Consider the following 25,896-nt stretch of genomic DNA (forward strand, 5'->3'; position numbering starts at 1 on the left):
CTGTTGATATCTTTAATATTCTTAAGAGGACTTATAAATTCCTTTAAACTGCAGTCTCACCCTACCAGCTACAACACATAATATAAATTAACTGAATAAATACAAACATAGATTACACAAGTTGCTAGAAGATTAGAAAAATAGTTTAAAGTATAGAAAGCTCTTCATTAAAAATAAAATCACTGGTTTGGATGGTTTGTCTGTAAGTTTACTTTAAACTTTTAGTGGAACATGTGAAACAATCATCCAATTTTGATTTTTAAAGCTTAACCTCTAGTTTCTTATAGGAATCGCAAAGGGCCACAGCCAGCTATATATTACATAAGGTTAGCAAATGACCTTTCTACAGTAATTCAGATTGCTTTAGTATCATAATGTTTTTTGCTGACTTACTCTTGGTGTGGCATTGTAAAAAGAATTTTAATATGAGGTGCTTAGCCGTGCCTGGAAAGGGACAATAAAAGTTAAGACCAAAGGTGATAAAAAAATAAAGTGATGATTATGTTAATTGAACCTAGTGGTTTTTCTTTAGTTGGAACAATGCTACTCATTTCTTATTATTATTTGAACACTGAACTCATAAAATAAACTCAAGTTAATGACTTCTTTTAATTGCTTTCTCATGACTTAAAAGGATAGAATGAGAAGGGGAACAGACATTCTGACTTTCACATGTATAGTGACACTTGGAATCTCTCTGCCTGTAGCTGGTAACTGACAAGACATCTGCTTTCTATAGTCATGAACATGACTTCTCCAAACTGCTCCACACATGCCACAGTATGTGACGGCACATCCTGCCTTGTACCTCCTAGCAATTTTAATGAGGTCCTAAGCCTTGTTCTGAGCACAGTCTTAACAATCATGTTGGCAATGGTGATGTTTGCTATGGGCTGCACGGTGGAAGCAAAGAAGCTATGGGGGCACATCAAGAGACCTTGGGGAATCTTTGTGGGCTTCCTTTGTCAGTTTGGAATCATGCCCCTCACAGCCTTTCTGCTGTCTCTTGCTTTCAATGTGTTGCCAGTTCAAGCAGTAGCAATCCTGATCATGGGATGCTGTCCAGGGGGATCTGGATCAAATATTTTAGCCTATTGGCTGGATGGAGACATGGATCTCAGGTAACAACTCTTTTTTATTGAGCTAGTACGTCAAGTACTGTAGGATATAATATTCACAGAATGAAAAAAGGTATAAAGAATCATGACAAAAATGTCATATTTAAAAAAATATAGGGATTAAGATTTCTACATTTTGTCTCAGATTTGATTAGCATTCTATATCAATTTAAATGTTTAAATTTTAAATTTTAGAAGAGTGTTGATGTAAGATAAAATGTACACACAACAGGAGTAACTTCTGATGTGGTTCAACTCAGTGGTCCAAATTGCATTCCAAAACAGCTAACTTTTCTGGTGACATGTAACTTATGGAACTTTACAAGAAAGGGAGAGTGGATATTTTCCAAATAATATTTTGAATAGAAGGCACGTGATTGTTTCATATGTTTGTACTCTATTATGTCTTATTGCATGTATGGTAATACTTTTATGCAGTACAGATAATGGAGGTTGTCACTAACAGCACTATATGTATTAAGGTTTGAACAATAAGTGCTATATCCTTCTTAGTTAGTTATGAAATATGTTTTAATTTGGTGAGTGGAGGTATTAATAATTAAATGTATTTTAAGTTATTTACAAATTTGTGTGATTACTAATAATTTGTTTGTTGTAGCATAAGTATGACAGCCTGTTCGTCAATCCTGGCAATGGGGATGATGCCTCTCTGTCTTTTGATCTACACCAAAATGTGGACATCATCTGACACAATTCAGATACCTTATGACAGCATAGGTAAGAATTAAAGAATTCATTCATCTACTGCTCTCATTACAATACATTAAAAATAAATAAAATATTTTTATTTCAAATTCACGGTTCTCTTTTAATTCTGTACAATAGAGTAACTGAAAAATGAAAAAAATATTGTTGGTGTACTGGAAATTATAATTTTATAGTAAATTATAGTAACATCAACAATAGTATGCTTGTTACATTTAGTTAACATGACAGACAAGACTGATATTTCACATCTGGATACTGGGTTTTTGTTTTAATTGTTGTTAATTGTTGAGAAAAAACAACTAATGACCTATTAGGTAACTAACTTTGCAAAAATGCACCCAACAAAAGACCTTTTACTTTTGAATGGCTAATGACTGTTTAAGTGAAAACTGGAAGATTTAGTAAGGTGTGAGCTGGGTATAATGCTGCTCCATTTCTTTATACCTAATTATGAGGCTAATAAGTAATAAGTAATTAACTAATAAGTAATGTTAGTAATAAGTAATAAGTAATCATACTGGAATTCAAATTTAAAGCTATACAGCTCTTGTACTTTTATTGGTTTATTGGTGTGTTTTGAGCACATGCATTCATTAAGAATTAAGAGAACGAATCTTAATTTTTAACATTTTGCTATTTAACAATGCTGATTAAGGTGAAACTGTCTAAACCATCACCTGTCACACAGGGGTATTTGAGATTTTGAGAGAGACATAAATTAATCAAGATAGCATATCTTTGGATGATGGAGATATAGTAGAGTTCACAGGAGTACAAAAGAAACATCCAAACTCCACATAGAAGACCGAAACTTTCTTGATCAAACCCAGAACCCAAGTGGATTCACCATATAATGAATATTCAATGTGCCACCCATTTACAGTCCTCTGCAGATTTATTCACAACCATGATGAAACAGGAAAATAACAATGTAACAAAACAAGTTTCTTACAGACTGGGTAATGTGTTTTGATAATAATAATAATAAATAATAATAAAATAGCAATAAAATTTCACTCACCGTAGTCATAATTGTTATAAATAAATGGATTCCAAAAAACATGAAGGTTACATTTCTTCACACATGTAAGTAGTTCCTAAATACATTTTGCTCATTGGAAGTGCAATGGAACCGTAGAGCAATAGAACTATATAGAGGCCTCTGCAGAAGATTTTCTGTTTCCCTCAGTCATTAAAGAACTAGAGATGAAATCTATGTCTTCTTCTTCATCTTATTTTACTTCTTCTTCATTTTCTTCTTCATCTTTGTCTTGTTTGTCTTTTTGCAAAAGTGGAAAATCACATTTAACAAACTGCATCTAAATGACATTTTAAATTGTATAGTTAGATGAAACTAAAATTGAGCTTTTGCTCATCAGCAGTATATACAGCATAAAAATAATGAAGCCAAAGTTGAGAAAATGCCTAATTCTGTCTCAAGCGTGGACACGAGAACATTTCAACAAGACAACGATCCAAATCATTCATTCAAATTCACAAAAATAGTTGTTTAGATAAATTAGATAAATTAAGATAAATTATATTGACTGACCGTTTTAAACTCCAGACTTCATTGAATTTGAAAATAAATAAAAGGATGATTCAAAGATGTTCTGTATCTAAGTTGGACAGACAAAAGTGTGGAGAAAGAGAGTAACTGCAAATGATAATAAGCACATCACCTCATCTGTTAACTATAGTGAAGATACTGGCATTGATTGGTCATGCATAACCGTATCTGAAACAGGCTAATTTTTCTTCATTGATGATGTAACTGATGATGGCAACAGTAGAATAAATTCTGAAATGTTCAGACACATTGTGTCTGCCCGTGTCCAAAGAAATACCTCCAAACTTATGGGAAAGGATTCACCCTGAAACAAGACAATGATCAAAAACATACTACTATAGCATTTTCAAGTTCTCACAGGACAAAGGAGGAGACAAAATAGCTAAACAAGTGACTGCTTTTATTCTCCTATCAAAACCACACAAAAACCGAACACAAGATATACACACACATAAGAAGACAGATGGAACACGTACACACGGTTAGGGTGGTAATTCGTTAACAACAGACTATACACTTACAAAGCTACACAGGACACTAAAACTAATATAACACTATTTACATACGCAGGGTCAGTGCTGACCCCCCGGCTACAACTCCCAGCCTGCTTTGCGGTACCATAAGTGCCTAGGTCCGCTTCCTCCTCACTACCGAACGAGGGCGCTACACTACACACTTAACCAAGGAGTTCATCACAAAGAAGAAGTGGACACTTTTTAACTGATCAAGTCAATCTCTTGATTTGAATTCTGTTTGAACATGCATTTTACTTGATGAAGGGGAAACTAAAGTCAGAAAACTCTGCAACAATGTAAAAAATTGAAAGTGGCTGCAATTAAGGCTTGGCAAAGTATTGAAAAGGAACATATTAAGAGTCTGGTGATGTTGATGGGTTGCAGACTTAAAGCAGTCATTACATGTAAGGGGTATGTGAGTAATACTTATGCTGACCTGAAATTGAACGGGGCTGAACACATAAACATGTTTGTTCTAATAGGGCTCTAAAGTTGACATTCTGTGTTATTGCCTTATCTTTTGAGGGTGGCAAGGTGGTTAACATTGCTGCTTCACACCACTGGGACTCTGGGTTCAATTCTGGACTTGGGGTGCTATCTGTTTGTATGTTCTTTTCGTTTTTATTAGATTCTCCAGTATGTTCTCACAGTCCGAAAACATACTGGTAGGTTAATTGGCTACTGGCCTTGGGTGTGAGAGTGTGCATGTATTAATGTCTGCCCTGCTATGGACTGGCATCTCGTCCAGGATGTACCCTGCCTTGTACCTATTGCTTGCTAGGCTCCCCCACAGCCCTAAATTGGATCAAGTGGTAAGAAAATAGATTGATGGGTTTATTTTTAATCTGGTGTACAAATTTCAATAGTATACAGCAACAATGACAAATTTAATTTCACTGCCCCAGCACTTACATTTTTGATTGTTTTTTTAAAGCATATTCTAGAAATTAGGCAAGTTAGGTGGTGCCTAACCAGCTTGGTGCAGATCTTTGAACAATCATCAAAAAAAGTCATGGATGCACAGACATACAGTATAATGTGATATATTTAGATTAAACCAACACAGCAGATTTCTTGAGAAACATAAACCAAAGGGCACAAGAGGAAACTATATGGTAATACATTTAAAACTGAAACAGGAGCCACCTCTTTATCAAAAGGGTTGTGGGAATATGGAACTAGCAACCCAGCCATGTTGTTGAAGCCAATACCTTGGATTCTTCAAGATACACCTGGATGCGATTCTTGGATCATTTAACATCAAACGATAGTTTCTGTTATTCGTAACAATTATTATGTTCTTACAGTATATATAATGTGTCATTGCCAGGGACAAGGTGTGGTAGTATGTATGCCTTAATACATGGGTTTTGGGAAACAGACACAGAAGTTAAAACACAAGCCTCTCTTGAAATGATCTAAACCCTAGCTCCTTTTTTAGCTCTAGCAACATTTTTTTACAATTTCCATTGTAATTGATAATGCCACATCAGGTGACCATTGCCAGATTTTTCCTAGCATTTACAATTCTTTCCTCTCTACACATTCATATAGCTGAAAAACAATATACAGACGCAGGATAAACTACTAGCTGACATTAAATTGGCAAAATATAAAGTAGAATACCTCCATAGAATTATTATTCTATTCTTGCATATTGCATAAAGAAGGCATACAGATGGGAAAACATTGAATTAAGACAGTATAATAATGCAGATGGTAATGTATACTATATATATTCTTGCATACAAACATTTTAATGTAACATTTGTTTGTTTATGTCCAACCATATGTAATTATATTTCTAACTTTTAACTGTTCTATGTCTAGGAATCACTTTGGTAGCACTTCTTATACCTGTTGGACTGGGAATCTATGTTAAGTACAGATGGCCCAAAAAAGCAAAGATGATTCTTAAGGTAAGACATTATAACTGCAGTGACACTGCACAGAGATGGTGAGTTTTATATGGAACTTAGTAATAGTAATAGATGAGGTCTTGTATACATATGTGTGACACAGAGGTGATCTTTTTTTGTCACAAAAATCCACTAGTCACCACGAGAAGACATAGGGCTCCGACTAACCTCCCTAAAAGCTTCATGGGCATGTAATAATAACATCATTGCCTATAGCTGTTGCTCTAATTAGAAGCAGCTATATCAGATGCTCACATGCATGTCTCCGTTCGGCATAGTTCAGCTAAGCCAAAATGTTCTCCTCAAAAACAGAAAACTTACCGTCACACACATTAATGCTTGACCTTAAAATTAAAGTACTTAAGGAGTGATTTCCGACTAGTGTTCTATCTCATCCTGAGATATTGAGTATAAAGCTGGCGATAACAGTAGAGAAGAAGTTCCACACACTATCACATTGTGGTACCCAATGTGGGGCTACATTCTAAAAGGTAATCACTGTGGCTCACAGAACTGCTATGATAGAAGGCGTGGTCTGAGCCCTCGCCCTATTGGTAGCTGCTCAAGATGAGGCTAATGGATTACAGCAACAGTCCCAGGATATTCCTCAGGCTCAGCTCATAACATTCCAAGAGGCAGCATTGGCACAAATCCATTACTTTGTGGAAAAAACAACATCCCCTCCACCTGAATTTGCCGCCGCAGCTCAGGTTCTAGTCCAGCCTGCTCACGTCTTGCAGAAGATAACATTGAAGCATACCTGAGGGCTTTTGAGAAGGCGGCTGAACACCTCAACTGGCATTCTATACTCCGGGTGAGTATTATGGCTGCCTTTATCTGTGGTGAAGCACAGAAGGCTTACTACAACCTTGACAGAACCACTCCATCAGACTTTAAGCTTCTAAAAGCTGAAATTCGTACCTGTGAAGGAGTCATGACCCGAGTCCTGGTGCTGTGCTTTCAGGAGTGACTCTATAATCTGCACATCTCCACTCACTTCCAAATGTAAGATCTAATCTACTTAGCCAAGACCTACCTTTGACTTCTGCCCCCTGAAGTGTGACAGACCATCGTACAAACAGATCCCAAAACAGTCAACCAACAATGATGTTATTACTGTCATAGATGTTGGAAAGGACGAACCGTGGAATGGCAGGAGAGCGTAAAAGACCCTATGCGTAGCAGCGAGACGGGGATTGGCCCTGGGCTCAGCTGTTCAGGAAATGCCGTATAGAAACCAATGCCCTCAGGTAGCGGACATGGGGCGACCTGGTGCTAGGCAATGCAGAGCGAAAGCAAATGAAAGACCCAGAAATATATAGCCCCAGAGAGAGAGAAACACCGGAAGGACAGCAAAGCACCGGAAACAAGAGACAGGACAGAGAAGGAGCGCCCTCTGGTTGAAGAGGGCGTGACAATTATCGCCTGCCCTCACGGCTGTCAGGAAGTTGAGAGCAAAGCTGCTTTTCTTATTTTAATGGGCCCTCTAGCAGTGACTACTGGAGTTTTGGGATGAAAAAAGATCTCTACAGTGTATATTACATGTAGTAACAGGTATGGTATAGCTTTTGAGATTACTGGAACTGGGATGATGAGATTTATATTTTTATAAATAGGGTAAAAATAAAAATAAGTTATGTATGGTTCTCAGATTCCAAACTATAACATCACTGTTGTCATATAAAACTGAAAATTGTAGTGAGAAGTATATAGCTTGGTTCTTATTGTAGTGGTAATAAAAAGTGATTATTGAATGCTGTTTATTTGAGTTTAGTTAGTATCATTTTTGTGATGCAGGTCCAGAAAATACTCGCCTGGGGTAGTTGGGGCCTGGTTGTCACAGATACACAATCTTTTTCATGTTATTTTTTATCCTTACAAAAAATGTGTAATATATTGTAAGCCCCAAGGACTAACAACATTATATTTTAAATAAATTAAAGAGAATACAAGCATGAGAATACAAGACAAAAATAGTTTTTTGAGCAATGAATGTGTGATAAAAGACTAGTTTAACGGTGTTTGGGACCTTCTTTTATTGTAGCTGTAGTCAGGTTTTGTAGTGCAGTTGACTTGTCTTTGTAGTTAACAAAGCAGCAAGATACAGTACAATATAAGATGTAAATGTGCAGGTCACATCTACAGTGCCTTGCGAAAGTATTCGGCCCCCTTGAACTTTTCAACCTTTTGCCACATTTCAGGCTTCAAACATAAAGATATAAATTTTTTATTTTATGTGAAGAATCACCAACAAGTGGGACACAATTGTGAAGTGGAACAAAATCTATTGGATTTTTGAAACTTTTTTAACTAATAAAAAAATGAAAAGTAAAATAAGTATACACTGTAAATCCCCTGTTAAAAGGATCATTCCGTGTTTAATCATTAATATTCAATGCATTGGTAGGAAAGCCTGTTGCAATTGCTTCTGATTACAATTGTATTTCATTTTTTTCTACAGGTTGGTTCCATCATGGGTACACTATTGATTGTAATTATTGCTGTAGTTGGAGGTGTTTTGTATCAGTCCTCCTGGGTCATTTCCCCTGCTCTGTGGATTATTGGAACTATATATCCATTTATTGGCTTTGCTCTTGGATTTCTTCTGGCTCGAGTAGTTGGACAGCCCTACTATAGGTATAAAACATTTTTCTTTCTCCTTATTTGACCATTTAAAAAAATACTTAATACTTGATTTTAACTATTAGTATGAGTAGATAACTTGACATACTTTTAACATAACATGACTTTCACATATAGCATATATGTTTATTGAGGAAAAAAACAAAATAAATATTTAATATATACTAAAGTTAATAGAGATGGAATTAGAGAAAAAAATATTTGGCTCTCTTTTTCATTTTGTCAAAAAAAGTTTTCAGAATATAAGAATTTTAAATTTCAGACAATATGAAGGGCTAGATAGACATAAATTTAGGGAGGTCTTGGGACTTTTAATTTAAACATACAGTATCACCATAAACCTTATTTGAAGTTCTACTACATTGAAAGAAAATCATTCCTTTGGAACCTGTACACATGGCATGTGTGCAATGTGGTGCTTATTTACTATATAAAACACACCCCAAAACTGTAAATGCTTGAATGCTAGCTGGAAGCAAAAAACGAACATTCTATTTTTTTATCTTTCTACAGGTGTCGGACAATAGCCTTAGAGACTGGATTCCAGAATTCACAGTTGTGCAGCACAATTGTTCAACTGTCCTTTACTCCTGAAGAGCTAGAAGTGATGTTCAGTTTTCCACTAATCTACAGTATTTTTCAGCTGGTCTTCGCGCTCTCTATTGTTGGAAGTGGGTCACAATTATTTTTTTAAATATTCCTTATTTCATTATTGTTTTGTTCTACTCCCATGACCACATACAGGAAAAAAAAAAAACATCCACTACATGAATGAGCTATATTTATATTTTAGTATGAAAGTGTAGCCAAATACACAGCTGTAATGATGGCTGTGAATTTGACCAAAAAAGAACAGCAACAATGTACAGGAGTAACATAATTTTCAAATACATATCTCTTTTTGCATCATGTGCATTTATTAAAAGATGCATGATGACTTCATTTTTGAATACCATTTCTTTCACATGGTAAAAAGAAAGAACTTAACAAAAATAACTATTTCAGCTATTGTTTCATGTTTTTTTTCAAGTTAGTAGACAATACTAATTAGTAGACTAATTTTGTGTAAAGCTCCATCATGTTGAGGCTGTTGTATCATGGAATGCACTTGTTCTAAGAGGAAGAAATTGATTGGATTACAAATGTAACCTATAGAACTATATTAAGATAACACACATATTGTATATTTCCTATACTATAAATTAATAGAAGGATGTTTGTCTTAGAAGTCTCCCTACATATATTTATTCACAAGCTTCTTCAGTGTCTGCAGGTTTTGCAAACAAGACCTATTAATAATAATTATCCCTTACAATTATACAGAGCTTTTCATCCCAAAAGATCTTAAATCTCTTTCCACATAGAAGGGAGCCCACTTCATTCACCTTTGAAACACGACACCTACCAGGGTAGTGTACAATAGCCATTGAGCCGGCAGTCTCACTCAATGGCAGATCTGAAAGGGACATGCACAATTGCACAAGTGAATTAAGGGAGAAATTTAAGTGTTAAAGATTGTGCAAACCTAGACTATAACTTAGTCAGCACATCAGAGTTCACATCACATACACCAAGTATTCAGGATCTCAGTTTAACTTCTGATCCTACAGTACTGTGTACCCAGTCATTATATTGTGGCGTTGGTTTGGAAATTATAGTGCAAATTGTAGATTATCACCTACTGATCCAAGGAACAAGAAGTCATAGAAACGGAAAGAAAAATTAATTGTAAGATTAGATTGATTCACAGTTGTGAGGTTAATTACATTGTGCCTCAGTGTATTCACAGCATTACCACAAATTAGGTATAGAGCTAGAATTCAGTATTTCATGCTTATTCTGGAAAAGAGGATTTGAAGGCATTGTGGGAAATAAGGTGAGAAGTATCACTGTTTGTTTATGAATACATTTGTGGGTAAAGGGAACATGACCAAAACCGAAATCTCATAGATATAAATTAATTTAATTCTTGTTTTGTTCTAAAAACTTTCATAACCATTTGTTGAGAAAAATAATGCAGTCAATAGGATGCTTATAAAACTCATATGTCAGGACACGAAACACAATTGTATACTCACCTGTATGCGACCTAGCATAGTGACTTAATTAAAACTGATAACACCATTTTTTATCATGTTATTACGATTCCTGCACTTTTAGCATACTAAAAGATCTGGCCTGCGATCTGGATTTCAGTATACATCATAAACGTAGATATTTTAATTTTGAATTACATCATATGCTTCGTATTGGATATGACCAGGAGACATATTGCAAAAAGACAACAATTTTGTGTACCACAAGTCTGATACAGCCAGTCTAACAATGATTTACAATATTTATTTCATTTCCATTAGGTTATCAGTTATACAAGAGAAAATTCTGCAAGGATCAAGGGGATGAGTGTGAGAAAGAATTGTCTCAACGCAAGATGGAACTGCCACACACTTTCACAAATGGTGGATTTCACACTGATGAAAACACATCAAATGGAAAAATTACCCATCTTTAAATGAAACTGATCAGGCACTGAAGTCATGACAGCCTTCTATTTTTCAAATTTGCAGACTCGGATCTTACTGACATTTAGTGTTGAAACACTTTATGGTGATGCTGGCATCAAATAGATGGAGTAAACAGAGGCATGTGAACATCCTGACAGAAGCTTTTCGCCATGTGCCATGTGAATGAAAGGGAAATAGCTGTCATTGTGCGTCTATCATGGAACACAAGGCATGTATTTTGTATTAATTCGGGGTGTTGGGCTACCAAGTTATATCAATGGATTACTTTTGCTGGGATTCGGCAGATAATACTATGCATTGGACTGAGGGATGGGTTTTAGAGGGATCATAGTCAGTCCCTTTATCCTGAACTGGAGCAGCAAATTTATGGATTGTCAGGAATCTTGCAGTGTGTCAGTGAATGGATCATAGTGATATCAGTTAGAAGTGCTTCTGTCCTTCCCCAAATGTGTTAGTGCTGCCTTTGGAGAACTGAGCTAACATAGTTTATATAAAGAGGACATCCAGCCAAACAATGCTTCTGGGGATTTGTCTATTTTGGTTTCATATATCCTGTTATAGTATGAGATTTGTGAAGGTAAGTCAAATTAACTAAGAAGAAATATAAACTGGGGTATATAAAATAAAAAAATACACAGTTATTACCCTTTTTACTACAATAGCTATATTTCTACTGCATTAAACCTTTTTTTCTGGAGATAATTTTGAACATAAAAACTTTAAATGTCAGATACTGTATTTGTGTGATCTGTTGTTTTAACATTACATTATTTATATTGTATTTAACTATACTGATTTGTGTTTAATCAAAATGTATTGACATTAATAGAACATACAGTAGTTATTATATACTGCTTTGATTAATCTTTTTAGTGACAAAGCAATAGTTTGACATTTGACATAGTAGCTCTCTTTTGTCTGCCTTTTGTTGTTTCAAACAAAAGTTCAGGAGGAGCACAAACCCTAAGCTTGTACACTGCGCACCTGTGAATAAATATCATGCTTCTTACATGCATGGTTCATTTTCATTCCCCATCTTCACACAAGCACTTTTAAAAAAATATATATTTTAAAGATTTTTATTGTGTATAATACAATTTGTGTGCTGTACAGTATGTCTCAAAACATGCAATAATTAGAATAGAATGTTCCTATACTGCATTTAGCTGTTTAGAATATTGAATGTTAATATCTGGATGAATATTTAGCTGGGCAAATATTTTTTATAGTGACAACATTCTATAATGCATGCAGGCATTCCTTTTCATAATTTCAAGATTACTGTATGTAGTGTGAAAGCACTGAAAAAACTGGAAGCACAGGCATATTACTTTGTTAGCATAATGCTAACATGATGATATTAGCAGTGCCGGATTTCCCATTAGACACTGAAGGCACATTGCCTAGGGCCTATGCAATTTTTAGGGCCTATTAAGAAGGGGAACACTAGTGACTAACGAAAAACGAGCTGACACATGCTTGCAATCGACTCTAGGTGCTCCAAATCAATAATCAAACGCTATCTAGCGGCTGTTCTAGAAACTAGAAGTATCAAAGTGATAGTTGCCCTTCTCAGTCGCCACAGGAAGTAGAGATGTTGTTGTGCTTTTTTAGCCAGGGAGGTGGTGTTGATGGTCCAAGTGAAGTCAGCTGTGATATGCATACCAAGAAACTTAGTACTTCTAGCTGTCTCCACAGGGGAGCTTTTGATGTGCAGTGAGGAGTGATCAGTGCGGGCCCTCCTGAAGTCAATTATCACCAGCAGCCATATCACCCTGCAACTCTCAACTGGCAACCCACTGAAGCTAAGCAGGTGTGAGCCTGGTCAGTACCTGGATGTGAGACCTCCTGGGAAAAACTAAGGTTGCTGCTGGAAGAGGCGTTAGTGGGGCCAGCAGGGGGCGCTCACCCTGTGGCTCATGTGGGTCCTAATGCCCCAGTGTAGTGATGGGGACACTATACTGGAAACAGGCGCCGTCCTTCGGATGAGATGTAAAACCGAGTTCCTGTGGTCATTAAAAAAATCCCAGGGTGTTTCTCGAAAAGAGTAGGGGTGTAACCCTGGCATCCTGGCCAAACTTCCCCATCGGCCTTTATCAATCATGGCCTCCTAACAATCCCCCTCTGTGAATTGGCTTCATTACTCTGCTCTCCTCCCCACTGATAGCTGATGTGTGGTGAGCGTTCTAGCGCACTATGGCTGCCATCGCATCATCCAGGTGGATGCTGCACATTGGTGGTGGAGGGAAGTCCCCATTACCTGTAAAGTGTCCAGAAAAAGCGCTATATAAGTGTAAGCAATTATTATTATTATCTCTTTTGTTTTATCTACATTCAGAGACAGATTGTTGTTTAAGCACCAGTCCGCTAGTTGCTCCACTTCCTCTCTGTATGCTGCCTCATTTTTGTTACTAATGAGGCCCACCACTGTCATGTCATCTGTAAATTTGATGTAATTTGCACTGTGCTTAGCACAGCTTAGTCATGAGTCATCAGGGTGGACAATAGTGGGCTGAGTACATAGCCCTGGGGGGTGTTAAGTATTGCGGTGTTAAGTATTGCGGTACTAGAGATGTTTCCAATTCAGACTGACTGAGGTCTCTTCATCAGAAGGTCCAGAATCCAGTTGTAGAGGAAGGCTTTGAGATTCAGCAAGCTCAGTTTTTCTATCAGTTTCTGAGGGATGATTGTGCTGAGTGTTGAACTGAAGTCGATGAACAGTATTCTTACATAAGTGTCCCTCAAGCCAAGGTGAAGGGCGAGGAATACAGCATTGGTAGACCAGTTGGGAAGATACACAAACTGGAGGGGGTCCAGAGAGGAGGGGAGTCTGGACTTAATGTGCCCCATGACTAGCCCATGACTTAATCCTTACCCTGTGTGTGTAACCCTTTCAAGGAGTTTCAATCTCTGTCTGTCAAAGTCCTAGGGGTGGAGGTAAATAAACGTGTTGCTGTCGGCACATCAGAGGTGTGCGAGCTTCATTCTATGCAAATCCCCCTGTCATTACAATAGTTTAAGGTGCATCATGTCAATCGATGTACAGTAATTCAATTGGCGTTTACCCCTCTTTTTGCAGATTTCGGAGTGAAAGTGCCTAGGACAGGAGTGGGCAAACGTTTTTGTCCCAAGGGCCACATAAAATTTTGAAACTGTATAGCGGGCCACTTCAGGCTGCTGTTACAGATAGCCTATGCCCTATATAAGTTTAGAATCCAACATAGGCTTATTAGTTCAAGGTCAACGATAACCTGAGAGAAAAAAATAAATATTTTTAAATTAAAAAATAAAAATTGAATAAAACTTGACTTTCAACTCACAAGCCAAGTCTTTGGCTTTCCTCGACCTGACGGGTAACTGTTCTGCATGATAAATGTATTTTCTCAAATTTGTTCTTGCTCTCTGGATAAAGAATTTCTGCAGTTTCTATCATACACTCCTTCAAAAGCTCCCCTTCAGAGGGATCAGCTTACTTTGTTTAGGAATTTTATATGCAGGCAGGTAGCTTGCCTTTGGCTTCTTGGATAGTAGAAGGGCGGAAAAATACGTTTTACTGAGCCTGTAAACTAGCGGCTAGTTTGGAAGCTCTGTTAGTCCGCTCCTCGCATGACAGATTGCTAGCAGTTAGCATGTTTGGTAGAAAAATGCCAACTGAGATTGTATTCTATGAATACTGCGACACGTTCCTTACAAATTAAACATATAACCTTTGTTCCAACCTCTGTGAAAAAGTATTTTGCAGTCCATTCTTTGTTGAACACTGCATTCACTGTCAACTTTCTGCTTCTTCAATATGCTCATTTTGGTGCAGGTTCGCTCACAGTATGATGGACTCACTTTAACTGGTGAATCAAATTGGTAAAGCAGGGGTTCCCAAATATTTTGGTCCATGCTTCCTTTGACCTGTCAAATTTTCCACATGCCTTCCCTATGTCAAAAATAAGTTCTATGGCAGTGCAATATTTAACAAAAGATTATAAATTTGAAAAGGAAATGATGGGTCAAAATAAAAACCAAGTTGATCCAATTTTTTATTATTTTCAAAACCAATAGGCTTGATGAAAATAGTAAAAATACTTGACAACACATTTTATTGAAATTATTTGAATGTGCAAACAATTTGAAAAAAATTAAACAACACTCAACATTTTTGTTGGGGGGAGAAATACAATGTATTTTTGTTTGTGCCTCGTAATGGGTAGGTAGACTTGTTTAAAATATTATATTAACATAATTCACCAAAAATACTGGGTAGTATTTTTTAAATGGCAATGTGCATCTCCTTCTCAACATTGACTCTTGATCTGAACTTGGATTTGATAACCGCAAGTGCTGAAAACCTAGCTTCACAAAGTCAGGATTTCGCAAAGGGAAGCAGAATTCACAGAGCTGTTGCTTATTCCTTGGTACTCCAATAGTACGAGCTATTTTGCATAGTGCTTCTCGGTATATGACAAAAAAAATAACTTTACTGGGGACAGTAGTTTGGTTAGAAAAAGCAGCTTTCTGTTCATTCATTAAGCTTGCACGAAAAATACTCATGAGGCTTACTTATCAAACTACTGTGAACAGTTTCCAAATGACATTTCAATTTATTAGGGAGCATGCTCTCCACAGCCAACACTTTAAGGCAGACAACACACTGAGGACATTCTTCAGTGTCCTCAATTGTACTCGTGAAACAGAAAATTCAAGATACTTGTGGCATAGGGGGTAAGGTGTACGACATAATTAAATCAATGTACTCAGAGAACAAATGTACAATGAAAATTGGAAACAAAAGGACAGAATTCTCTACCCAATGTGTGGCGTGAGGCAGGGCTGCAGCCTGAGCCCAACACTGTTCAATATCAATATCAATGAGATAGCAGGAATGTTGGAACAGTTTGCAGTGCCTGGTCTCACACTTCATGACACAGAGATCAAGTTCCTGCCCTATGCGGATGACAGTCCTGCTGTCACCCACAGAATAGGGGCTCCAGCAGAACCTGACATTGCTGGAGCAGTACTATCAGGCCAGGGTGACAGCTAATCTGGACAAGACCAGAGACAAATCAAGCTATACATACCTTGGTCTGACTATCAGCTCATCTGGGAGTTTTGACCTGGCAGTGAAAACAGGGCTTTCTACACAATAAGAAGGAGGCTTTTCAACATCAGCCCACTGACAAGAATCTGGTTTCAAATATTTGAAAGTGTAATTCAACCTGTTGCACTATTCGGCAGTGAAGTGTGGGGTCCCCTCACAGAACAGCATTATACTAAATGGGACAAACAACCCATAGAAACTCTGCTCATGGAATTCTGTAGAAACTTCCTCCATTTGATGAGAAAAACGCATAACAGGATGTGCAGGGGTGAGTTAGGCCAATACCCTTTACTAATCAATATACAGAAGAGAGTAATAAAGTATTGGCTACACCTAAAAAGCAACAACCAAAACTCCTACCACAACAAGGCCATTCTGAGCCAAGAGCCGAGCCCAACAAAGACCCCACTGAGCCAGCTGGTCCTGACGTTCACTGACCCGAGCCTCACCGACACCGGCCAGCCTCAGGACAGCACTGCTAGAGCACCACAAATCAGAATCAACGACATCACAGCACAGATCAAATAGCAGTAGCTCACACACTGGAACAAACACACACAAACACAACATAACCATTGCCATAACCAACATTGCCAGCAGCCACATTACTCTGCAACTCACAACTGGCAACCCACTGAAGCTAAGCAGGTGTGAGCCTGGTCAGGTACCGTCGTTCGGATGAGACGTAAAACCGAGGTCCTGACTTTCTGTGGTCATTAAAAATCCCAGGGCATTTCTCGAAAAGAGTAGGGGTAAATCCCGGCATCCTGGCCAAATTTCCCATTGGCCTTTACCAATCATGGCCTCCTAATAATCCCTATCTATGAATTGGCTTCATCACTCTGTCCTCCTCCCCACTGATAGCTGATGTGTGGTGAGCGTTCTGGCGCACTATGGCTGCCGTCACATGAGCCAGGTGGATGCTGCTTATTGGTGGTGTTGGAGGGGAGTCCCCATTATCTCTAAAGCGCATTGAGTGGAGTGTCCAGAAAAGCACTATATAAGTGTAAGCAATTATTATTATAATAAATTGGAATGCTACAGAAACCTAAACAGACAATACACGCTAGCCGAATGTTTGAACAAGATAAATAACAGCAAAAATGAACAGACCCTAACTACAGCCTGGCCATAGAAACTGGGCAACACAGGCAGACCTGGCTGCCCAGAGAGGACAAGCTGTGCTCCCACTGCCAATGGGGAGAAATAGAGACAGAAATGCACTTCCTACTGCACTGTAACACATATTTTGGGATTAGACCAACATTCTTCCCCTACTGGGAGAGGGAGGAGGGATCTCTGTTGAACTGGCAGCCCAGGATGTGATCTCCTGTCACAGCCTGAGGAACAGTGAGCCTGTCTCTCAATAATGCTCCATTCCACCATATATTTGTATGTGTAGGAATGTTATAAATTTTATAAAAGCTAACAAACTGCTTATCTTTTAGCTTCCGAACTGCTTATAACACTGGCAAGTGGAAACATACCAGGGGGAATCTATAGGTCAGTGGAAAAATACAGCTCATGCCTTAAATGTACTGTTGTAAAAAGGGAAGACGAATGTCTTGTTTTGCGAATGTAAGCAATAACAAAAATCCTAACAAGGAGTTGTTTTTCTCTACCCGAGCTTGTCTGAGAACTGATAGTTCATTTTAGTTCAGATATAAATTCAAAAAGGATTTTGGATCCAACTCAGAGATGCACCCATTGTAGAAAAGTATTTTCATAGCTTTGGATTGAGATGTTCAATTACCATTCAGGTGCTTATTAAATAATTTTGTTAGTTGCAGTGAATTCATTCAAGAGTTGAAAAGCACAGAAGAGAACTGTGTTGGACACAACTAGCCCAGAATTTCATTTTTTTAAAATTGCTACAACTTTGTTTTGCATGTTGAATACGGTGATGGATAATGTGGAGACTTTAAAATACATTTTTTAAGATAGAAAAATAGCAACTAAAAAATGGCAACTAGAGTGTTTTGGTGTTGTCCCCCAAAATTGCTGAACTTCATATCTCAGTTAAAAAAATAGTCAAAACATTGCTGTGTTACAACCAGCACACTTGTGTGTGCAGAAATGTCTCATGTTTGCTGCCCATTTAGTTGCAGTGTGGTGAAAACATTTGAATTCAGCAAGTAAACATTAATTACTTTCATGCAAATTTTTAGAGGAAAGGGCCTCTTAATGAATGCTACAATGTACTAAGAAATTCAGTGGAGCAAGCTTTGTATGGAGGAACCACCCTTCATGATGTGAGCAACAACTCCTTTATGTTTCCATCACTGACATAACCCTATCAGTACAAATTTCCACATAGCCTGCCCAGTGAATTCCGTTAGCTTTTGTGAAATTGTCAATTAAATTAAAAATGTTCCCCCTTTTTATGGGTGAGTCAATTTGTGGTAAAATTCATTCTTTTAATGCAGTAAACAAATTGACTATTCTCAGACATGCTTTTTGCCAATCATATCATTTGTCATGTCTTTCCCAACTGGTAAACAGATTTTCCGTGACTATGTGTAGCATTCCTTTGTAGCCACTCCAGCTAACAAGGTAAGACACCTTTAATGCATCATTGCCTGGTCTGATGCCAGTCTTGGAACTGCATTAGTTTATATTGTTGATATAGTTTATTTGGAACAATCATTGTGACAAAAGCAGCCTTCTTCAATAATAAACTACCTGTAAGAACTGTCAACAACCCAGAAGCAGACCCAGAACCTGTTCCATTTTGTGTGGAGCATCAGTTTTTAATTCTTTAGTTACTCAGCCTTCACAGATTTTCATCACACACCCTAGAGCGCAGCTTTCGCACCAGGGCAATGCTCTAGTCCTATAAGGGTCTACAACAATTTAATGAGTGGAAAGTAAACAAGATCTGTTAACTGATTCAAATGTCGTGGTTAATTAGGAACTCCTTCCCTGGGATTGATACAATGGCAGACCCTGCACTCTGACCCCAAGCTTTTCCCTGTCTGTGTGTCTGTGTCTCCATGGAGAAAAGCTGGGGTATGCGAAAAGACGAATTTCTTATGCAAGAAATTGTATAGGGCTAATAAAGAAACATTATATTATATTATTATTTTATATTGTTGCATTGTGCTATTCTTTCCAGCATGTTCTTTCCTAGGTTACAAGTGAAGAACTTCACTGGAAGACGTTATTGGCCAACATAATTGGAAATCGTATTTTATCCAGTTTAAAGCTACATGGCTCACAGACTTGAACTTGAACTTTATTGCCATATGTAACCGGTACTGGTACAATGGAATTCTTACTTACAGAAAGTCTCTTGATTGTAAAACAAGTGTAAAAAACAAAACAAAGTGCAGACAGTGCATCAAGACAATATACAAACAAACAGTAGACAATGTACAAGTAAACATGTAGACTGTTTGAATGTAAAAATACAGACATGTAAACAATGACTGGAGATGTGCAATAGATAAGAAATCATAATGAGGTAGATGGTGTTGGTGTAGGTGTGGTCCGAGGGGGATGGCTAAATGTGTTCGCCAACCTCACTGCTTGTGGAAAGAAGCTATTGAAGAATCTAGTGGTAAGTGTCCGTATGGTCTTATATCTCTTGCCTGAGGGCAGTGGGGTGAAGAGCTCATGCCCAGGGTGGTGACAGTCCTCTGTGATGGCCAGAATTCTACCACGGCAGCGGTCCTCATAGAGCTGTTTAATCTCGGTGAGACCACAGCCGATGATCTTCTGGGCCATATTGACCATTCTCTGCAGTGCCTTACTTTCTCACGAAGAGGTGTTGCCATACCACACCGTAATCCCGTTGGTGAGGATGCTCTCGATGGTGCAGTGGTAGAAGTTCACTAACACATGTATTGGCATCCCCCATCGCTTGAGGCACCTCAAGAAATAAAGGCGCTGCTGAGCCTTCTTCATGATAGAGTCAGTGTTCACAGTCCAGGTTAGATCTTTAGAGATGTGAATTCCCAAAAACCTAAAGCTGGTCCATACGGAGTGGGCTGTGAGTGTGTGGCCTGTGTCTCTGAAAGTCCACTATTAGCTCTTTCGTTTTCTTTACGTTCAAGTCCAGGTTATTGCTATGACACCACCTAAGCAGCTGTAAGACTTCACCCCTGTAAGTGGACTCGTCATCATCACTGATCAGTCCTATTATAGTGGTGTCATTTGCAAACTTAATGATGCGGTTGTTGCTGTGTCTTGCTGTGCAGTCGTGAGTGAACAGGGAGTACAACCTTGGACTCAGACAGCAGCCTTGTGGGGTTCCAGTGCTCAGGGTGAGTGGTGTTGATGTTTTATTGCCTATCCGCACCACCTGTGGTCTCTCGATAAGAAAGTCCAGCAGCCAGTTGCAGACAAGAGTTGCACAGACCTAATCCCCTGAGCTTTGTCACCAGTTGACTGGGCATGATGGAATTGAATGCTGAACTGTAGTTCACAAACAGCATTCTCACATAAGAGTTCTTAGTGTCCAGGTGTTCCAAGGCTGTATGCAGAGCCAGGGAGACAGCATCATCCACTGATCTGTTATTTTGGTAGGCGAACTGCAAGGGGTCCAGGGACTCTGTGATGGAGGAGTTGATGTGTGACAACACCGGCTTCTCCAGGCATTTCATCACCACAGATGTTAATGCCACTGGGCGGTAATCATTCAGGCATGTCACTTTTGCCTTTTTGGGGAGTGGAACAATAGTGTTTTTTTTTAAAGCAGGTGGGGACCATGGACTGTGACAGGGAGGAGTTAAAGATGTCTTAAACACTGTGGTCAGCTGGGCTGCACATGTCCTCAGGACGCGAGGTGGTATCCCATCAGGCCCTGCAGCCTTACGGATTTTCACCCTGCTCAGAGTCTTCTGCACGTCCTGCTCTGAGAGTTTCAGAACAAACTCGCCCTGCACACTTGGGGTCTTCTCAGCATTGCTGACATTGTCTATTGTAATAGTAATATTTTAAAAAGTCAAGAAAGATGTGAAGACGGGTTTAAATTAAATCCTGTATGAGGTTTAGACTTCTAAACAACAAGCTGGAGTTTATGGCAGGAAAGGGGGTTAACTGATAAGGATTCCAGATGCAAGCTAGGAACCCCCTGGGTCAGTGTAAACTGACCATTTGGCCAGAATCTCTAAACTGGCCAAATACCATGACGCGCCTCTTTACCATAAGACCGAGTGACGTCAGAAGAGGAGAAGAAAATTCTATATAAACTAGACGTTTGTATCGGCGCATGGAACAATATTTCGGTTTTGTTGTTTCTTGCGGGAAACAAGACTTCGGCTTTATTGTTCCTTGCATGCAATGAACTCATCTGTTTAACTTCATCTCAGGATCCAGAACCTTATTCTTTCTGTTACAACAATTTTGGCATAGTCGGCGGATGCTCCAGAAAGCGCAGAACTTCCCATCGGCAGGAGAGACGATCAGCGTGCACATTACTAAGAAGTAAGGACTCCTCTTTTTAAAAAAAAAGTCCTGACTCTCTCGTCTGACGGATTGGGAAGTCTCTGCTCCCTGCGAGAATCGACCGAGATGACGGAGTAAATGTGAGTTCCTGAATTCCTCTGGCCCGGGGAAGACACTGGGTGGTTTGCTGTAAGCCCAGAATTTGGTCTGGCAGGCGGTGATCCACGGTATTGTGCACAGGCGTTCGAAACTGGTGTATGCCTTAATTGCGCGTGGAGTTTTTGAACGGATTTGGACTGTTACCGCGGCGCTCAGAACCGGGTTGGGCCTTAAATGTGCACAGGAGTTCTGAAGCTGAGTTGTGTCTTAAGGTAGGCACGTAATCCATAACTTTTTTGGCCTTAATTGCGCGAAGGAGTTCTGGGGCTTAGGACTGGGTTGGGCCTTGTGTGCCCAGGAGTTCTGAAGCTGGAGTGGAGCTTTAAATGCACGTATAATCCAGAACTTGTTTGGCCTTAATTGCATGGAGTCCTGAGATTAGCTACGTCTTGATCGTGTACAGATTTTTGTGGCATGGTTTTTTGTTTTAAAGGGAACAGGAGAGAAGTAGAAGATATATATGTATTGTAACGCAACGGGGGCTCAGGCAGGCACCCTTGCCGCATTAGGTCGGCCCCCCACCGTCGGGGGCTCGAACCCGGGACTCCCACGTCTCTCTGCAGCGACCCAGCCCCGTGAGCTAAAGAGAGATCTCTCTACAGCCCAGTAGCTGTAGTCCTGCTATCACAGGGAAGGGCGGTGACATCACCTGCTCTGGTACGCCGGCTCTTACACAGTGCCTGTCGGCCGTAAGTGTTACACTCTCCCCCGCTTAAATCGCCGTCCCCGGCGAAGGGCTATCCCACCCCACTTCTGACACCAATGTAACGCAACGGGGGCTCAGGCGGGCGCCCTTGCCGCATTAGGTCGGCCCCCTACCGTCGGGGGCTCGAACCCGGGACTCCCACGTCTCTCTGCAGCGACCTAGCCCCGTGAGCTAAAGAGAGATCTCTCTACAGCCCGATAGCTTTAGTCCTGCTATCACAGGGAAGGGCGGTGACATCACCTGCTCTGGTACGCCGGCTCTTACACAGTGCCTGTCGGCCGTAAGCGTTACCGTATGTTTTTGGTGTTTTCCTTGTTTCCTTAGCTGAATGAGTGCAGGAATGCACAGGTTTTTCAAGTGAAAGCATCCCCCTACTGTATGAGCGGTTACCTCACACACGACAAACTAACTCTTAAAGAGACCGAACATGTGTGCTAACTGATGGTTTGAGAAAGTAGTGTAAGGGTCCGTTTATATATCGGAAAAGTGTAAGTTGACAGAAAAGAAGGAGAAAAATATGGGAAAAGCTGAGTTTGTCAGAGGGAGTTTGGGGCGAAGACGCCTGTAAAGAAAGCATATGAGTATTGATTGGCAAAAGCACAAGGATGTAGCTGCCACCCTGGTGCACGGCCGGCACCAGTGGTTGCATATACATGAGAAAAAAGAAAGAGAAATTGGAATGTGATTACTTAAAAGTGTGTTTACGGGAGAAAAAAAACCCTAAAGAAAAGATACTTTACTCGCTACAAAGAGTATGAACAAAAGCAAAAAGAGGCTGTGCAGGAGGATCGAAAGCTGAAAAAGGGGTCTAAGCAGGACTGTCGGAAAGTGTCTGAGCAGTGGTAAAAAACAAACAGACGGATAATAAGCGATGTCGAGTTTTATGAGAAGTTACGCTGTTAAAATGAAAATGATTAATGTAGAAGTGAAACAAAATACAGCGCATTGTGGTACGAAGAGAAAAAATATATTCTCGATGTGTATGTGTGTTTTATGAATTTGTGTGCCGGCATGTATGTGTGTAACTGTGAGTTTTGGTATACTAAATGATGGTGCGAGTGTGTTTAGCCAGCCGGACTGGCTAGAGACGTAACTAAAGAGACTTGAAGAAAATCAACTTAAAGAGATTGGAAAATATGAGAGCGTCTGAAACGTACAGTATAAGTCCAGTACAGGTGGAGTTAAAAAGGAGTTAAAGTTTTTGTATTTATATACAATTAGTTGTAATAGGTGAACCAAAAGTTGGATTTATTCGAATGTCTCAAAACCAGACATGCTGAAGTGCTGTAGGTTTAGAATCATGTCTGGGGATAACACCACTGTGAGATTTGCAGAACTGAATAATCTCCACCAACAGATAGGGAGAAATATATACACAAAGGTGTGAGCAGTTTACATAGGGTATATTCCACAGAAATTGGATAAATCTTAGAAACAAAATAGGCTGACAGAGAAGAACAGTGAAAAATGTATCACCCTTCTAAGAACTCTGTCTGGGGAGAATAAACAGTTTTGTGAGAGATCTGTTTACCTAACGATTAGATCCTGTAAATCCCTTGTAGCCTCCCTAGGTCTGTCCCAGTCCAGTGCATAAAAGGAGTTAAACCTAAAATGTACTGTAAATGGGGTATCGGTTTCTCTGTTTGGTGATACTGGAGCACTACTGTCATGGTTGTCTCACTTCACAGTGTGCTAAAGAGTAATTTATATGGGGAGACGGCAGGCCACAGGAGTATTGGGGCAGCAAGTTTTACTTACAGAGTACCAGATTTTAACATTCGCGTGCACTTATCACCCAAATGTGGGTGGTTTTATCCCAGATCTATTGGATTGAGATGTTATGCATTACAAGGAATAACTATCCAGAACAGGGCATCATGTGGCTTCAACTGACTGTGATCACTCAGTATTTTGATGGTATTCTGAGTGCTTCCCCTGACGAGGAAACCCACAAGTCTGAGTTGCTTCAGGTTTAGAGTGTCTAATATTAAGCAGTTATGATAAGGCCCTTTTGTGTTTAGCAGTATGTAATTTTAACAGGGCCTGGGTGCAATGTTTTTACGGGTTGAGCACAACTTTTAACAGATCTGCTTAAGGGGGGAGTGCAGCCCAAGGACAAGATCGCCTTGGTTCCAGCAGCAAAAGCCGCCTGTAATAATTTGAAACAAGCTCTCTTACAGGTGCTGAGACTGGGGTTTCCTCAGATGGATCAACCATTCCTTTGTATGTAAGTGTGGAAAAAGGGTTCTGGGCAGCTGTGCTGTTGCAGGAGCATGGAGGTAGGCACTATTATACCATTAGATGCTGTAGCCAAAAGGTGGGGGACTGTAAAAATTTAAGAAAATGTAATACTGTTTACTGATGGGTCCTCTGATGCATGAGGGAGAACAGAGAACAGGCTGAGCTGTTACAACAGAATTCGAGGTGCTAATGATCGGAAAAATGCCCCTCCACTGCCTCAGCGCAGCAAGCCAGTTTAGAGCCCTGATGGTAGATTGTAAAAAGAAAGATGTTAAAGGGTTACTGTATATGTATATAATGTATTTGTTGCAGGTAGGCCACAATTCTGGATGGCTATGGAGAAATAGGATTCTCTCACAACGGCAGGGACTACAGTTAAGAATACTAGGCTGGTCTCTGAACTAATTTGTAGTTTTGCAGCTGCCAACTGAAGTAGCTGCAGTAAGGTGCAAATAACACAATAAATAAAGAATTCCAGTAACTCAAGGGAACAACTGAGCAGATGCAGATGCCAGACGAGCGGCACTGGGAGAGCAGGAGTCTGAGACCCCTGTGAAACCTCTATTGGGGAAAAGGGAGAATTTAGGTTGAAGCCTCTGATAGATGTGGTTAGGAAAAAATGTGAAAAGAATGTGGTGTTGTATGATGATGGGGTGTGGGGCCGTCAGCACACCAGATGACCTGAATGTTCTCACAGCCCAATGACATCTTGTAGCCAGAAATTCATGCTAGCGGATACACAGGAGTATGGCAAAGATGATCCCGTGATGTGGTCTGCCCTGCCCCTTGGATACTGATCTAGGGGCATACTACACTGGGAAAGTGTGCCAGGCTGTAATCGCCTCACTAGGGGTGAGGTGGAAGTTACATTGCCCCCATCACCCACAGTCTGAAAGACCAACTAAGGAAATCAAACTAAGGAAACCAAAGGAACACCGTGGGTAGATGCTTTACCTGCGATCCTGTGCAGTTTGCGGGCTGAGGCAAATGGAACTGTGAGACTGAGCCCATTTGAGATCATCACGGGCAGCCAAAGAAACTCCCTGGAGGGCAAGTTTGGCTAACAGACTGTTGAATTTACTCTCTATTATAGTATTGTAGGTTTGTTAACTGAAGCAGAGCACAGGGCTCATGAACAGATGCTGGACGCTTAGGGACCTCCAGTAGAGGGGAGACACGACCGGATACCTGGCGAGTGGGTGTAGGTGAAGAAGAGATACCCTGCCAGACGTTGCAATCCTGCTGGGAGGGACCATATCAAGTGCCACTAACTACTGACTGTGCCATCTGAGTG

At 39.7% G+C, this 25,896-nt stretch overlaps 1 protein-coding gene across 1 annotated transcript; it reads left to right on the forward strand.

Annotated features, from left to right (window-relative positions):
- The first annotated feature begins 400 nt into the window (after positions 1 to 400).
- On the forward strand, positions 401 to 12,028 carry slc10a2 (solute carrier family 10 member 2). Its single transcript, XM_088607478.1, has 6 exons — positions 401 to 1,121; positions 1,738 to 1,856; positions 5,763 to 5,851; positions 8,313 to 8,488; positions 9,008 to 9,165; positions 10,852 to 12,028. Exons 1-6 carry the CDS (start codon positions 742 to 744, stop codon positions 11,004 to 11,006), a joined length of 1,077 nt encoding a protein of 358 aa, XP_088463604.1. The 5' UTR covers positions 401 to 741; the 3' UTR covers positions 11,007 to 12,028.
- The last annotated feature ends 13,868 nt before the right edge of the window (positions 12,029 to 25,896 follow it).

The sequence above is a fragment of the Lepisosteus platostomus genome, chromosome 2, assembly GCF_059453375.1.
Source record: "Lepisosteus platostomus isolate fLepPlt1 chromosome 2, fLepPlt1.hap1, whole genome shotgun sequence".
Taxonomy (NCBI): domain Eukaryota; kingdom Metazoa; phylum Chordata; class Actinopteri; order Semionotiformes; family Lepisosteidae; genus Lepisosteus; species Lepisosteus platostomus.

Coding starts and splice junctions, on each gene's coding strand:
- slc10a2 (XM_088607478.1), top strand. CDS start 742: ATGAACATGACTTCTCCAAACTGCTCCACACATGCCACAGTATGTGAC. Junction 1,122..1,737: donor GATGGAGACATGGATCTCAG/GTAACAACTCTT, acceptor TGTTTGTTGTAG/CATAAGTATGACAGCCTGTT. Junction 9,166..10,851: donor CGCGCTCTCTATTGTTGGAA/GTGGGTCACAAT, acceptor CATTTCCATTAG/GTTATCAGTTATACAAGAGA.